Genomic DNA, 16,045 nt, shown 5'->3' with positions numbered 1-16,045 from the left:
GCCTAGAGCCGGTGCTCCACCAACAGGAGAAGCCACCACTGCAGTGAAGAGTGGCCCCCTGCTTGCCACAGCTAGAGAAAGCCCACGCGCAGCAGTGTAGACCCGACACAGCCAAAAATACATAAAGTTAAATCTTAAAAAAAAAAAAAGGACAAGGAAAACGTGAACTGGTTCAGAGGGTGTGCAAGCCTCTGGCAGAACAGTTGCTCGTAGCTGACCTTCTGCTACGTCTTCCTCTCCCCTCCACCCCTCCCAAGATATTACGTGGCAGAAGGGAAGTCTAAACCCAGGGTTCTCATCAGGGTCCCGGGGGATCTGCAGCAGCATCACTGGGGAGTTAGTTAGAAATGCAAATTCCCGGGCCCTACCAACTCCAGGCCTGCTGCATCAGAAACCCTGGGGATGGGCCTAGTGACCTGTGGATTAACAAGTCCTCCGTGGTGATTCTGATGCCCTTTCGAGTTTGAGACCCTCTGCTCTACACTGCTCAGGGGCTTACCACCGTGTGCAGCAGGGCTAGGGAGCAGACTCTCCCTTGGGCAGGTGCACATCGCAGAAGTCAAAAACTTGCACTTTACACACAGAAGGCCCTGGGCTCAGGGTCACCACTAAGCAACTGGCTGTGCCACCTCGAGCAAGAGACTTCCCTCTTTCAGACTTTTCTCTTCCTGGAGTCGGAGACGCTGACAGTCCCCCGTCCTGGGGAGACGAATTCCTAACGCAGTTACACTGATATTCAGAAGCCCCGGACGCACGCTAGCTGCTCCCACATGGTAGCTCTCACGTCAGTTTTAACTTTAATTACATCTGTACGTGCATACAGCCTTTACTTAAGTCTAACAGGAGAAAGACATGACAGTACAGATTTTGTCTAAATGACGTACTCAGCACCGCTATTACTACCAACAACAGCTAACGCTCACGCGACACCTAGGCTGACTGCCTGCCAACTCAGCCCTGGTCCCACATACCCGTTTTGCCTGTCCTCCAGGCCCTGACACGGGGCAGCAGGCTGGGTACAGGAAGGGGGACTGGATCCCTGTCCCCAATTCGGACCTCGGCCACCAGCTCCAGCATGTCCTCGCTTCTGCAAGACGGGGTGAGTGAGCCTCAGAGGTGCGTCCAACTCCCACGCCAGGGGCCTCTCCCACTCCAGCTGTCCAGATACTCACTCGCCAGGCCGCAGGTCCAGGTGGCTGGGAACCCAGGTATCTGGGGGATCCAGGATGCTCACCAGCCCCGCGAGGAGGCCATCGGCAGCCACGTCCAACACCTGGAATAGGCCAGGAGGGGCTCCACCCTGTGTCTGCTTGTGTGAGGGCCCACACAGGCCCTAAGCTCTCAGTAACCCAGACATCTGAGACCTCATGAGAACACGAGGATCCAACTGACTCCTCAACCTGACTGCCTCCAGGACCCAAGGGACCAGGCCTCAGAGCCTCCAACACTGCCCCCAATCAGCACCCCAGACCCAGGAGCCTGGGTCCCCAACTCCATTTCCCCATTTCAGGGATCCAGGCCCCAGTGACCTTCCTCCCCCAGCCCCAGAAGTCGAGGTCCCTAGCCCCCTCTTCTTACTCACAGAAGCCGTGTCAGTCCCCCCTGATTCCTGGGAACGGGGCTCTGAACGTGGGCTCCGACAGCGCCTCCATCGAAGGCCATGACACCGAGAACTATCTGGAGAGAGATTTGCATGGGGGATTGGAGACAGGGGACTAGTTGCAGAGACTTTGCTTGGCAGAGGAAAAAGAGCCTGCCTAGCTCTTGACAAAGGAACCAAGCTCCTGCCTACTCTCCCAGCCTCCATCCAACCGCTTCCCATCCTGGGTCCCAGAAGGACTTCCCAACACCCTTTTGAGGCACCAACTCTCTCACCCATTTGTCCTCCCAGCCACCCTCAGGATGAAGTCCAGACAAGTCAGCTTGGCCTTTAAGCCTTGCTGTGACCCAGTCCCCATGGAGCAATCCTGCTTCCCTTCCCACCAACATCCTCTGCCCACCAGCCCCAAAGACCCACAACTCGGTCCAGCAACATGGTCCCTGTGCTGTGTGCCTGCTGGTGCCGCCCCCACCTATAAGGCTTTCCTCTTCACCAGACAATGCTCAACAGCCTTAGAGACACAGGTCCCCTGTCACCTCCTCACTGAAGCCTTCCTGGACCCCATCTCCCTCCACACCAGCTTAGCTGGGCCTCCTGCCCTCTCACGGTGCCTCGGGCTACTTCTGTGCTGGGACTGTGTCTCCCCTCTGCCAGACTGTGAGCCCCTCCAAGACGGCCACGGAGTCCAACCCATCTTGGGCTCCCTGTGCCAGCACAAGGGTGGCACCCAGGAGGCCTCGGGAAAGCGAATATGAATGAGATTAGGAGAAAGAATGCAGAGATGGGGCAGGGGGCTGGGAAGAACCAGAAGCTGTCATACCTTTATCATTTGGCAGGTCCCCCTGCAGGGAACTTCCCACAGCCTGCTGAATGGCCCGCTGAAGGAAAAGTGAGGGTGAAGGGGGTGGAAAGAAAGAGCAGTCAGGGGATGCATGCGGAAGGTCACAAGCTCTGCTGCTGGGAGACAGCCATTCCAGACACCCCTACAACCAGACTCAAACCCTACAGACAGGCCAAGAGTCCTGGCCCCCCAACCCCTCCTTTCCCAAGAGTCCAGGAGTCCGGGCCCTGGAATCTGGACTCCCGGCCCCTCCCTCCCTCGGCCCCAGGCGTCTGGCTGCCTCACCAAGATAAAAGCAGAAGGAGAAAGCATAGGGTCTCTGTCTGGCGGACCGTCACCCCGATCCTCGCCTGACTCCTCTGTCTTCCCTCGAGACTCATCTTCTTCCTCCATGGTCACCTGGTGGTGGAGGCGGGGGAGAGTCTGGAGTAGAGGCTGGTGGGCAGGGCACGGTGGTGCCAGGTGGCGGAAGGAGAGGACGGACATGAAGACCTCAGGGGCCTCCAACACTGTATCCCCTTCAGCATCCCTCTTCTCCTCCACCGCATCCCAGGCCCGGGCAAGTACCAGGCCCAGTGCAGACACTAGAGGGACTGGAGCAACCCTCTTCCCTTGTCTGAATTTGTTGCCTCCTCTGCCAAAGGGAGGCCTTCCCGGCCTATTTCCACACACCCCTCCCCAGTTCCCGCACCTTCCCCCACAACCAAACTTTAAGACCTCACGGGAGCCCGCCTTCACGGGAGCCAAGACTCTTTTCTGTTGAGTTGTGATTTCAAACACTGCCCCGAAGTCTCATAAACCCACCTTTCCCAAACCGAGATACGTGCCAGTGTGCTGGGTGCGCCTCAAACACCACGCCACTTCCTAAAGCATCGATTCTCCTCGATGGTGAGGGACCCAACAAAATGTATTTACACACAGAGGATGGAACTATAATAGAATGAGCTACAAAACCAGTATGCCACTTTGAAAACAAAAACACGAACTTCAGGAATGCTGTCCACTAGACGCCGCAGGGAGCACCCTCCGATCACCTGTCTGCCCCTTGTGTGGAAGTGCGGCTCAAGGCTTTGCCATGTCACAGAAATTCTTAGGTTATACAGAAGGTGAAAAATCACTCTTCAGACTGATGGGGATCTTGATTAGGGCTTCAGAAAATACGAAGATTTCAGCTATAGGCTTCCCTGCAACTGTCAAATCTCCTACTCTGAAGACAATAAATATCTGGTCCCACAGTTCCTAGAAAGCTTCAAAACCCCTAACCCTCAACGCCGTGTGCTTAGCTCTAAGTGGGCCCAATAGGAGTATCTAAGTCAGAGAAAGCCTGTGAGAAGTGAAAGGTGACAGACTCCTGACACAGAGTAACAATACAGAGTAACAATAATTATCATCGGCTAGATACAGAGTAACAATATTTTTTGCGGTACGCGGGCCTCTCACTGCTGTGGCCTCTCCCGTTTCGGAGCACAGGCTCCGGACGCGCAGGCTCAGCGGCCATGGCTCACGGGCCCAGCCGCTCCGCGGCACGTGGGATCTTCCCAGACCGGGGCATGAACCCGTGTCCCCTGCGTCAGCAGGCAGACTCTCAACCACTGCGCCACCAGGGAAGCCCTATCATCGGCCTTTAACGCCCAGGTTTCCCCTACTTCGGTCTCCCCTACACCCTCGGTTGCATACCTGCCCAAAAAAAAAAAAAAAAAAAAAAGATCTCGGCCCTGGTCTCCCTCGTACCAGATTTTCAGAAAGTTCTCCCATGCTGCCTCCTGGCTCTCTAAGAGACTGCAGTTCCTTCCCGAACTCCCACAGACAACTCTCACCCTGATAAGCCCCTCTGGACAGTTCCCAGCCCTGGCGCTGCTCTTCGGCACCTGGGTGGGGGTGGGGGGAGCACACGCTACGTAGAACAGCGTCTGTCACATAAGAGAAGCTTAATCAAGATGTGCTGACTACAGACCCACAGAGCCCCAAACCCTCTGTAGAATGAACATCCTCCCTTGCCCATTCACACATGCCCCGGGATTTGCAGACACACCCCCGGCTCCTTAGGTCTTTTATACCTGAGAAGCCTCTGCAGACGCTACTAGGTCCCTCTAGATCAGTTTCCCAAACTATAAACTTGATAGCAGTTCAGTGCTTTACAAATAGCTTGTTATCAAAGCAAATCGAACACAGTAGAAGATTCTTCACAATACATCACAAGTAAATGAAAATACTAATTAATGGGACTTGGGTATGAAATTCATATGACGGTGTACACTGGGTCTCAATGAAAAAATGTATTTCTCACTGTAGATCAAGGTCAAAAGAGTTTGAAAAGCACAGCACTAGATGAGTCTAGACGATCCTATAGACCTTCCCAGACCAAAGAGGACTAATTCTAACTCTCTCTGTAGCCCCAGGGCCACGCAGAATTTTTCAACATTGTGCATTTGAATTACTTTCTAAGGGCAAGTACAATACAGCTGGGCAAATTTGCCAATACTCTTCATTGTCTTATTCTCCATGCAATTACATGGCCCCCCCAAAGGCATTCGAATTTGCAGTCACACTCAAAGCCACCTAGATGGTTCCAGGTCCTTCTAACTGCCCCCAGCCTCCTGTCACCCAGACTAGACACTCCCCAGACAGCTGGAGACCCATCCAGGCCTCTCAGAACATCTCAGTATTTGCCTCTCTCCCTTCGTGGGTACATCCCGCTCCTCTGGGTATCTATAAAAGACTTCCTAGCCCTGGAACAGTTCTTCCAGGCCCAGCTATATGGCCCCAGACCCCTGTAGGTGAGCCGCATCCTCAGGTCAGCACATGTAGACACTTCCCAGCCCTAACAGACATACCCTAGGCGCTATAGTTGGCTGTGCAGATACTCCCCAGCTCTTGCAGATCACCTTCACCCCGGGACATATCTCAAGATCTCAAGATGGCCCCAGAACCCTCTAAACAGACCCTAGCCTCCGGTCAGCTCATAAAGACGATCAACAGTGCCTACAAAAATGACCCAAGCCAGCTATATGATAGAAGGCAGGCTTCAGTCTCAGTCCAGGCCCTGTGGACGCCCCCAATCCTCTCGGGGACGCCCCGTAGATGCCCCCCGGGACCACAGACGCGTCCCGGGGCCTTCAGAAGGCCCTCCGCTCGGCGCCAGGCGCCGCCGCCGCTACCAGGCCCGAGGCCGACCCGCTAAGCCCTCTAGGCCCTGCGGCGTGCCGGGAGGACCCCGGGACAACTAGTGACCCGACTCCGCCCCGCCCACCCCGATAGGCCCGAGCCCCGCGGCCCGGACCGCCGCCGCCATCTTACCCCGCCGCTCGGGCTGCGGCTCCGGCCCCGGCGCGGGGCGGGGCGGGCTGGGGCGGGGCTCGCGAGCAGAGGGAGGAGAGGGGTGGAGCTAAAACACCGCCGAGCTTGCCGGGACTTCAAGTATCAAGCACGGTGCCGTGAAGGCTGGTGGGAAGGCTCCGGACTCAGTTTCCCAGCAACGAATAGGACACATAGGCCGGGTGCGCGCGACGCACGCCGGGAGGCGTAGTCCGCGCGTCGCCTCCGCCGCGCGGGGACAGCAAGCGGGGTGAGGGGTGAAGTGGGCGGGGTTGCGGTAGGCCGCGATTAGGCCCCCAAAGTACCCAGCACGCGCGCGGAAAGAGCGGCGGAAAAGGAAGTGACGGAAAGAGCGGTCAGCGTGACAGATGCGAGGGAGTTGTAGTTCCGCGGAGTGGGCCGTAGGAAAAAAAAAAAAAAAAAAAAACACAGGACAGGCTGGGAGTTGCACCGCCCACATTCTAGGGATCCCAGAATCCCGATACCAATTTCTCTCTAAATTTAGAACCAAGGAGCGCAGCCCTACAGCATCCTCCTCATTTAGGACAGAAAAAGTCCAAATTCCGATTCCTCTCACTCAGAACAGAGGAGTCCGGACTCACATTTCCCTCCTCCCTGGGACTCAGAAGCCGAGCCCTCCTTCCTGTTAAATCCAGCGGTCGGGCCCTCAAGCCATCCTCAGACCATTCCTGGTCTCAAACAACTACCTTACACTAACCCGAGTGTTCGGGTTCCCCATCCTAACTCGGATCCAGAATTTTGGGTCCCCAGCCCCTCCAACCTCTGGATCCAAGAGTCTGGGCCCTCAGCTTCCCTCCTTTACCGAACCTAGTAGTAAGGACCCCCAGGTCCCCTCCTTCTGGGGACCCAGGAGTCCAAGCTTCCAGCCCTATTCTCTCCTAGGTATTCCTAGGGGTCTGGGCTCTCAGCTTCCTCCTCCTTCAAGACCCAGAAATCCTGACCCTAGACCAGGCATAATCCAGGCATCCCGGCTTGGGCGAACTGGCTCATGGATTAGGAATGCAGTGATCTCACGGCCCCTCCCTGCCCAGTTACCCGCTGTCCCCCCTCCAGGGCCCCATCTTCCCTCCCAGTCTGTCTTCCGCTTGGCTGGGACAGCGGGAACCGGAAGCCTGGGTCCCTTAGCGGGCGGAGCCTGCAGCATCCAGCCCAGACGCCCGGGTTGGGAGCTTGGCTAGGATCCCAGGACGGAGGTTGAGCTACCCCTCAGGACTTGCTACTTTCTCGGAGCGCGCCTATATACGGCCGCGCGCGAGTCCGCGAGCTCCGCCTACTGGAACAAGGCCTCGGAGATGGTGCCCTGAGAAACTGCATCACGGGGTTCCTCATTTGCATAGCCCCACCCCGAGCTATCTTCCCGACCCATCGGGAAGAGAGAGTGAGAGCTTATTAGCATATCCCCGCCCGCAGACGGCCGGCCAGCCGAGAGCGCGTGGCGCCGCTCGGGGTGAGCCCAGTTCTCTTATTAGCGTGTCCCCGCCCCATTTGGAATTCCCCTTCTCAGCGAACGCCGTTCCCCTACTCTTATTATCATAGCTCCTCCTTTTCCCTGGCCGTGCCTCCTTCTTAAGTGTCCCGAGATACTAGCCCTTCTTGCTGGAGTTCATGATTATGCAGTAGCCTTATTAGCGTGGCCCGCCCCTAGGCCCCGCCCGGTTCCCCCCCAGGCGGTAGCGGCGGCAGCGGCAGCGGTGGCGACATGAGCAGCGGGGCGGCGTCTGGGACAGGGCGGGGGCGGCCCCGGGGCGGGGGGCCGGGGCCCGGGGACCCCCCACCCAGCGAGACACACAAGCTGGTGGTCGTGGGCGGCGGCGGCGTGGGCAAGAGCGCGCTGACCATCCAGTTCATCCAGGTAGTGGGCCCTCACCCCGGGGGGGTGCCCCTGGGACCCAGAACTGAGCCCTTTGCGGGATCCCTGAGACCCCGGTTTCCCCTCGATCCATCACTGAAACCCTCCTGTGAGGCCTTCTAATCTTAAAAAAGTCCCCCTCAGATGTGACCCTGAGCCCCTCAGGGCCTCCACCCACTACATGAGGGACATTCCTCCTGTACTTGTATCTTGAGACCCACCACCCCTACCCCCAGTACCCAAGACCCCGCTTCCCTACTGATCTGACCGTGGGTGCCTCCTGGGAGCACTCTAAATCCAGAAGAGTCATCCCATCCAGACCCTAAGCACTCTCATGGGCCCCCACCCCCCTAGGTGCCGCCTCCCCCCAACCTTGAGCACCATCTCCCCCAAATCGCAGACCCAAACTTCCCCTCTGAGCCACCCAGAACCTGAGAGAATGCCTGTGCCCGATGCCCTTGAGATTCCCCCAGTCTGGAATCTCCCCCAGGGACCTCCCCCAGAAACTGGAAATTATGCCCAGGCTTTGCCCCTGAGGCCCGTCTAGGACCACCCAGTCCTGAGAGAGGCACCCTCAGACCTGAGAGGTTTCAAAAAGATCCTGCCCCTTGGCCATTCCAGAGAACTCTAAGACCCCAAGTTCTGGGGTTCCCCTATCTCACCAGACCCAGACCCCCACCCTTCCCCAAGGAAAACCCACCACTCCTCCATCTTGAGTTTTCCTCCACTCCGATTCCCCGAGCCCCTCTCTGAAACTCTGGCTAGCCCCCAAATCATCTCCATGGAGTAAGTCCCCAGATTCTTGACACCCCTAGAAAGACCTGCTCCTTGGGAGTTTCTCTGATATCTTAAATGCATCTCAGGGTCTTTAAGATTCTCTAGACTCTATAGTCTATGACAAACCTCCCAAATGCTCCCAAGGCCCCAGTTTTCACCCCTGAGCTTCTCCTGATGTATTTTGCAGATACACCCCTAATCCCCCCAGGGCCAAGCACCCCCGCTAAGAGGCAGGATGCAGCCTGCAGACCCCCAGCTGCCAAGTCACCACTTCTCTCCTGAAAATCCACCCCTGCCCAGGAAACTTCCACCCCATTCCCGAGGGAAATCCTCCCACCTCAGAAAAACCCTAGAAAGGTGTCCGCTACTGAGATGCTACCGCAGAGGCCCCCCCCCGCTCAAGAGACCCCAGCCAGCACCTGCAAGGGAGCCCCTGTCTGTGTAAAGAAATGCCCCAGCCCTGGGCCCCTTGCACCCAGGGGCAGACCCAAAGCTGGCCCAAAGCCTGGCTGGAGGCGGGCAGGAAGGGAGGGGCCGGGCCCGCGGGCGGGGCAGCTTCTCCGCAGCCGGATTGGAACCGGGACCTTCCCCTGGGAGGAGACACTGGAAGCTGCCCGAAGAGCAGGAGGGGGAGGGGGAGGAGGAGAAGGAGGAGGAGGAAGAAGAAGAAAAAAAAAGAGGGAAGAGAAAGAGGAGGAGGAGGAGGGAGAGCTATAGACAGGAAGGTATTCTGGGCAACAGTGGCTCTCAGTAACTGAGCACCTACTATGCCCAGGGGATATATTAAATACTGAACAGGGATTTTCCCTGAATCTCACAAACAGTGGATTAAGCCTAGTGCTATTTTTATCCTCATTTTACAAATGAGAAAACTGAGGTTCAGAGAGGGGAAGTGATTCGTTCAATGCCACATAGCCAGGATTGTAATCATGATGTGGGAAATGTACTTTATACCAGAAAAACAGGACCAGGAGACAGAAACAGGAGCCTGGGGAGGGCCATGGGAAGGGACAGAAACCCAGAGAGAGGGAGACAGACTCAAAAGAGGGGAAGAGACCCAGAAGGAGGGGGGCCGAGAAAGTCGGAGCTCAGAGGCAGGGCTACATCACGTCTGCTGGGACACTGCGGTAAAGGTGTCCTCTTCCCACCCCACCAGTCTTACTTCGTGTCTGACTACGACCCCACTATTGAAGACTCCTACACGAAGATCTGCATGGTGGATGGCGTCCCAGCCCGGCTAGACAGTGAGGGCGGCAGGGGAGATGGTGGGAGGGGGAGTGGCAGGGCTGAAGGCTTGGGGGGAGGTGGGTGGCTGGAGGGACCCTCGTCCCCACAGAGGCCCCTCTCCCCTCCCTGTAGTTCTGGACACCGCTGGCCAGGAGGAGTTCGGTGCTATGCGGGAGCAGTACATGCGCGCCGGCCATGGCTTCCTGCTGGTGTTTGCCATTAACGACCGGCAGAGGTGAGAGTGATGGGGGGTGGGGAGCAGGGGGGGCGCTGGGGGTGAGCACCTGTCTGGACCTCTGGCTTCATCCGCAGTTTCAACGAGGTGGGCAAGCTCTTCACGCAGATCCTCCGAGTCAAGGACCGAGATGACTTCCCCATCGTGTTGGTCGGGAACAAGGCAGATCTGGAGACACAGCGCCAGGTCTGGGACACCCACCCACCCCCCCGCCCCACCCCCCCGCCGCGAACGACTGGACCTCATCTCAGTCTGGGAGGCTCCTTCTGGTGCACCTCCTGAGACTCCTCATGTCAGGATCCTCCTCTGGCTCCCTCGGTCCATTGTCACACACCCCACTAGACGTGTTGCCCCACCTTGGACCTTCTGAGTCCACAGCGTTGCACACAGGCGTTCTCAGGAGAGGTGGCTGGATGGAAAAAAGGGCACCTCCCCCAGGGTCAACCAGCCCCAATGTTCTGTCCTGTCCCCTCCTCTTGTTCCTACCTGGACCCTGGCCTCAGCCTCCTGTTTCTCCCCGCCAGTCAACCTCTCACTCTGGCTGCCCCTCCCCTGCTCACAGCCCTCCCATGGCTCCCCAGCACCCCAGCTCTGCCACCTGGCCTTTGATGCCCTCCATGATCTTGTCCTTTCCTTTCTCTGTTCTCACCATTTCCCTATACACACAGACTGTGTGATTTTCACACAGAACTCGTCTTTTCGATTAAGCCTTTGCGGATTTCCACCCTTTGGGACTTTGCTTGGGCCTCTGCTGGGAACACCCTGACTTTTCTGTTTCTCTGACAACTCGGTTGCAGGAGAAGGTCTCTGGAGCCTTCCCTGATTCCTTACTTAGATGGCACCCAGCTAACCCCCTGGGCATCTCCGCCAGGACCTTCCTGGACGTTTTCCTCTTCTCTTGAGCCCTCACTGTATGTAACCCCAGTTAGAGCACACAGTGTGTCTTTCTGCCTCCCCCAGCTGGGACCAGCCTTTTGGGTGGCACCAGGCGGCATGTGGAGTCTTAGTTCCCCCACCCGGGATGGAACCTGGGCCCCCTGCATTGAGAGTGAGGAGCCTTAACCACTGGACCACCAGGGAAGTCCCTGGGACCAGCCTTGAAAGCAGGGACCTGACTCCTCCGTGTCCCACGCCCCAGGTCCCCCGATCCGAAGCCTCTACCTTCAGCGCCTCCCACCACGTGGCCTACTTCGAGGCCTCAGCCAAACTGCGCCTCAATGTGGATGAGGCCTTCGAGCAGCTGGTGCGGGCCGTCCGGTGAGCAGTGCGCCCTTGCCGTCGTCCTCCACCATCCCCCTCCCTGCGGCCCAAACTCACCAGCCTCTTCCCGCAGGAAGTACCAGGAACAAGAGCTCCCGCCCTGCCCTCCCAGCGCCCCCAGGAAGAAGGAGGGGGGTTGCCCCTGCGTCCTCCTGTAGGGACGGGAGAGGAGCAACCAGCACGAGCTCTCGGGACCAGCTGCCCTCGCCGAGCTTCTTTCCCCATCTGGGTCTCCCAGGAACACTACACTCCCACCCGTGATTCCTGGCCTCCTCCAGGGGCCATCACCACTGTGTGCCTTCTGCCACCGCCTCCTTCCCCCACCCGAGCCCCAGGGTGAGGGCTCCCGGGCATCCGGGTCACTGCTGTATATAACTCCCCTCCCCCAGAGAAATAAACGTCACTGCCAAGGTCAGGAGGTGCTTTTTAAAAAGGGAAAAGGGCAGGGGAGGTGGGTGAACTCAGGCTGCGCAGACACGCTAAAGCCTCTCTCCAGGAACAACCATCCACCGAGAACCACTGGACCCTTTGCTTGGGGAGGGACGGGGGATATACAGAACAAGCCAAGCTAGGCGTCTGGACCCCCACTCCCACTCCAACAGCACGACTGCACCCTTTTCTGTTTCTGTGGGCATTTTGTTGGGATGAGGATTAACATTTGAGGAGGACTTCCCTGACAGTCCAGCGGTTAAGACTCCGCGCTTCCACTGCAGGGGTCGCGGGTTCGATCCCTGGTGGGGAAACTTAAGATTCCACATGCAGCCCGAAGTACTAACGTTTGAAAAAAACATTCCCCCCCCCCCCCCCCGGAAAGCTCTAGAACTGCACCTTTCAGTCTGGCAGCCGGAAGCTACATGTGGCCATTTAAATTTAACTTAAATAAAATTTTAAAACTCGGTTCCTGAATCACACTAGCCACATTTCAAGAGCTCAGTATTCACATGTGGCTTAGCAGCTCCCCGAATGGGCAGGGCAAATATACAACATTCTCATTGTTGCCGAAAGGTCTATGGGACAGTGGTGTTCTAGGAGGTTTTGGGATCTTGGAGACAGGCAGCAACTGCTACAAACCCTGCCCACCTGCTTCCCACCTCCAATGTATATTGAGAAAGACGTTTTGGCTGCAGGAGGGAGAAGGGACAGGTGGGCTGGTGTCCAAGCAGCCGACTGGCAAGTTCTGTTCTAGAAAGTTCTCAGTTGGGCTGACATCTGAGTCTAAACCCTGAATTTAACTGGAGGCCGGTGTGGACGCACCCCATTTGAGCCTCTCTCCTGGGGGGACCTGAAGTGTAGGGCATCTTAAGGCCACCGCAGATAAGGTGACAACACACTTCAATTTGAGAATCAGGGCCCCCAATTCTGTACTCTAGTTGCTAACCTGGAAGGCTGGAGCCGGAACTGGAGACCACCACTCCCCTATCTCCCAGGCTCATCTGACAGGCCACCTTTGAGCTCCAACACCTACTCAACACACCAGGCCAGAAATCTCAACCAAGATGCCCCCGTGCCCTGGAACTCTGGCCTCCACCTTATAACTGTCACCAGTCAATGATGTGCTCCCACACCCCTACATCTGCTTAGTCCCAACAGAATCTCCGGGCCTCGATCCCCAAATATTCCCTTCACACCCACCCCAGAACCCGCTTTCTGGCTCTAGGGCAGACAATGACCCTGCGTGGCCCCAGCAGCAGGCTGCCTGGATTCAAATCTGGCGCTGCCCCCTCCCATCTGAGTGCCTTTGGGCAAGTGTGTCTCAGTCTTCTCATCTGTAAAGAGGGGCTGACCACAGAGCCACTTCCCAGAGCCAGAGGCCTTTAGGAGCCCGATCTGCAACTAGAGAATGAAAGCAGCGCCTGGGACATGCTAAATGCCCAGGAGCAACGACGGAGGCCCCACTGTTCTCCTGCCCCAGAACCATGAATGTCCCTCTGTATTCCAGATTAGAACAATGATTAGCTAAATATCCCTTTCCGGGTTTCATTATCACAGAATCCTTGGCCTGGGTTCAACCTTCCGCCCTGGGAATAAGCGTGGCTCAGATACATTGTGCTGCGTGTTCACCCTCCACCCACTGCCCCCAGAAGCTCTGTGCAGTGGGGGCCCTCCCCTGTGGGATGGGGATGTTTTTTTTATCAGCTCTCAGATAAGATCTGACATCCCTACCTAAGCCCCAGCCAGGGGTGAGGAGCTCTCAACAGGAACCAGTGAGTCCCAGGCCAACGTCTCTCTCCCCAGGGTCCCACCGCTAACATGCCGCAAGCAGAAGGCCTGAGTCTTTTCTGCATTGTCTAATGGGGCTAAGTTCTTGGCCGGGACACCCCATTTCTCAGAGGATCTAGAGGCACTCTGAGGAGGTGACGAAAGCTACCGCTTGCCCCTAAAAAAGGCACACATACAAAACCCACATGACAGCTGGCAGGCCATTTTTGGAAGGTTTGCAGTCACCACCATGCCAAAGCTCATCAGACAACAGCAAAGAGGCTGGGATGGCCCCGTTGGCATCTCCCTAGGTTATGTGTGCGCCTGTGAGTCTCTGGTTCCTGCCCTCCCCTGGGCCTGGCAGTGCTTGTCAAAATTCCAAGTCTCTTGGGATTTTAATGTCCCTCTCTTTATCCATCTTTGTCGTCCTCTGCCTCTCCCCCCTCCTGCCATCTCTTGGACCTCCACCAAGCCCCCCGGGGTCTCCTGCTATGGGTAACAGCAGCTAAGTGTTGAACAGCACTTCAAACGCATTGTTTTCCTTTGTCTTGACAAAAGCCCATTTTACAGATGACAAAGCTGACTACGAAAGCTGTCATCCAACTCGTCTGGTCAGTGCTGGAGCTGAGATTCAAATTTGGTAAACTGAATTCCAAAGGCCAACCACAAGGTTATTCTGTCCCCAAAGGGATGATATTGTCCCCACAAGTCACTTTCTGAGCACATTATCCAATTTCTGCCCTGGATCTCTAACCTGGGACAATCCTGGAACCTTTGGCTCCAATATAACATCCCAGTCCAGAGACTTGAACATGCCACTCCCTCTCAGAGGATGCATTCGTGATGTGCTACAAGCCAGAGTTCAAGGACGTTAATGACCCATCTTTACTCTAGAAAGTGAATGGCCCATCATTCACTCTCTTGCGGTCCTCAAATGCTATCACTCCTCTGACCTGTAAAACCAGGGCTCTAGAATTGATAACATTGGTCATGGTCTAGCCAATATCCAAGGTTCTAGAACAGGGGTTCTTCCTCAGTTTCACCCAGAAGAGAATCTAGAACGCCGATGATCCACTCCCCCCCTTTTTTTTTTAATATTTATTTGGTTGCACTGGGTCTTAGTTGTGGCACGTGAGCTCCTTAGTTGCAACTTGCCTGCTCCTTAGTTGTGGCATGCAAACTCTCAGTTGCGGCATGCATGTGGGATCTAGTTCCCTGACCAGGGATCGAACCTGAGCCCCCTGCATTGGGAGTGTGGAGTCTTAACCACTGCACCACCAGGGAAGTCCCTGATGATCCACCCTTAAATCTCATGTTTGGTCTTTACCTACTGACCAGCCATCTTCAATGCCAAGTCCAGAGTTCAAGAATACCAATGGTGGGCTTCCCCGGTGGCACAGTGGTTGAGAGTCTGCCTGCCGATGCAGGGGACACGGGTTCGTGCCCCAGTCCGGGAAGATCCCACATGCCGCGGAGCGGCTGGGCCCATGAGCCATGGCCACTGAGCCTGAGTGTCTGGAGCCTGTGCTCCGCAACGGGAGAGGCCACAACAGTGAGAGGCCCGAGTACCACAAAAAAAGAATACCAATGGTCTATCTTTGAGGATGTGTCCAGACTCTAGAACAATGGCTTACTCACTACCTTATAGGCTGGGTTCTAGTAGACTGCCAGTTGACCTCCACACTTTTTTTTTTGACTGCACTGTGTAGCTTGAGGATCTTAGTTTCCCAACCAGGGATTGAACCCAGGCCGCTGCAGTGAAAGCACCGAGTCCTAAACACTGGACCACCAGGTAATTCCCAACCTCCAAATTTTTAACACCCTTATTCTAGAACATTGTTCCTCAAACTTGAATGTATGGTAGAATCCTCCCAGGATTTTATTAAAAAATGGGTTCTGACTCATTAGAGCTGAGAAACAGCCCATGAGTCTACATCTCCACAAGCTCTTCAAGGACTCTAAGAAGGCATGAGAAGACAGAAATCCACATTCAACTCTGCAGGCCGACCTCTAAAATGCCAATCCACTCGTGACCTTGTAGTTTCACGGTTTGAGAACAAAGACCCACCCTCAAGCCTATCTCAGGGAGCAAAGAGAAAGCTGCTTAACTCCCAACACCCATCACTGCCTGTGCTGGTTTAAAAATACACCCCAAAATTCATATTCTTTTCCCTTCACAAAGCAGACCTTGATTCCCCTCGAGTGTATGCTAGGCTTAATGACCCTCCTCTAATGAAGAGTATGGCAGAAACAATGGTGTACAATGGTCGAGATTAGGACATAAAGATTGAGCGGCTTCCTCCTTGCTCTCTCCCCTCACTCACTCACTCTGGGGGAAGCAGCTGCCATGTCTGGAAGACTCTCAAGCCACCGCCACCCTATGGCGTGGTCCACATGGCAAGGAACTGAGGCCTCCAGCCAACAGCCACATGAGTGAGCCACCTTAAAAGTACATCCTTCAACCCCAGTCAAATCCATGATGACTGCACCCTCACGACTGACCTCAGGCCAGTACCACCCAGCTAACCTGCTCCCAAATTCCTGACCCTCAGAAACCCGATGATGGTAAATGTTTGTTGTTTTCAAGTTATTAAGTTTTGGGGTGGGCTGATTTGTTACACAGCAAGACATAATGGATACAATGACCCCAGCCCAACCACATCCCAGGGCTCCAGAAAAGCCACGTGCCAGATCCAGACCTTCTGCCCATGCCACCCCCTG

The 16,045-nt window shown here is 55.9% G+C and overlaps 2 protein-coding genes across 8 annotated transcripts in view; one reads left to right on the top strand and one right to left on the bottom strand.

The window, feature by feature from the left end:
• Nucleotides 1-10,031, bottom strand: part of SCAF1 (SR-related CTD associated factor 1) — an 18,482-nt gene extending 8,451 nt beyond the window's left edge. For 2 of the 6 annotated variants that reach the window (XM_029210954.1, XM_029210999.1), the window contains exons 1-5: nt 2,727-5,675; nt 2,421-2,478; nt 1,583-1,677; nt 1,173-1,273; nt 972-1,087 (exon numbers count right to left, since the gene is read on the bottom strand). In XM_029210954.1, the coding sequence (XP_029066787.1) occupies nt 972-1,087; nt 1,173-1,273; nt 1,583-1,677; nt 2,421-2,478; nt 2,727-2,927 (571 nt within the window). In that variant the 5' untranslated portion in view covers nt 2,928-5,675. Of the gene's footprint in view, nt 1-971; nt 1,088-1,172; nt 1,274-1,582; nt 1,678-2,420; nt 2,479-2,726; nt 5,676-5,738; nt 5,926-9,914 lie in introns of those variants that run through there. The other 4 variants (XM_029210989.1, XM_029210964.1, XM_029210979.1 and 1 more) reach the window with 4 other exon arrangements.
• RRAS (RAS related) lies at nt 7,435-11,888 on the top strand. Of its 2 annotated transcripts, XM_029211022.1 has the most exons (6): nt 7,435-7,629; nt 9,560-9,647; nt 9,763-9,865; nt 9,943-10,051; nt 11,004-11,122; nt 11,199-11,530. In XM_029211022.1, the coding sequence occupies exons 1-6, from the start codon at nt 7,477-7,479 to the stop codon at nt 11,281-11,283; spliced, it is 657 nt and encodes a 218-aa protein (XP_029066855.1). In that variant the 5' UTR covers nt 7,435-7,476; the 3' UTR covers nt 11,284-11,530. The 2 variants fall into 2 exon arrangements, with proteins under 2 accessions (XP_029066855.1, XP_029066846.1); XM_029211013.1 differs by lacking the exon at nt 7,435-7,629 and having other exon boundaries at nt 8,026-9,647; nt 11,199-11,888.
• The last annotated feature ends 4,157 nt before the right edge of the window (nt 11,889-16,045 follow it).

Source organism: Monodon monoceros, unplaced genomic scaffold (genome assembly GCF_005190385.1).
Source record: "Monodon monoceros isolate NGI ecotype Baffin Bay Population unplaced genomic scaffold, NGI_Narwhal_1 Super_Scaffold_10, whole genome shotgun sequence".
Taxonomy (NCBI): Eukaryota; Metazoa; Chordata; class Mammalia; order Artiodactyla; family Monodontidae; genus Monodon; species Monodon monoceros.
The sequence above is the reverse complement of the archived record's forward strand: the minus strand, read 5'-3'. Positions and strand labels throughout refer to the sequence as shown.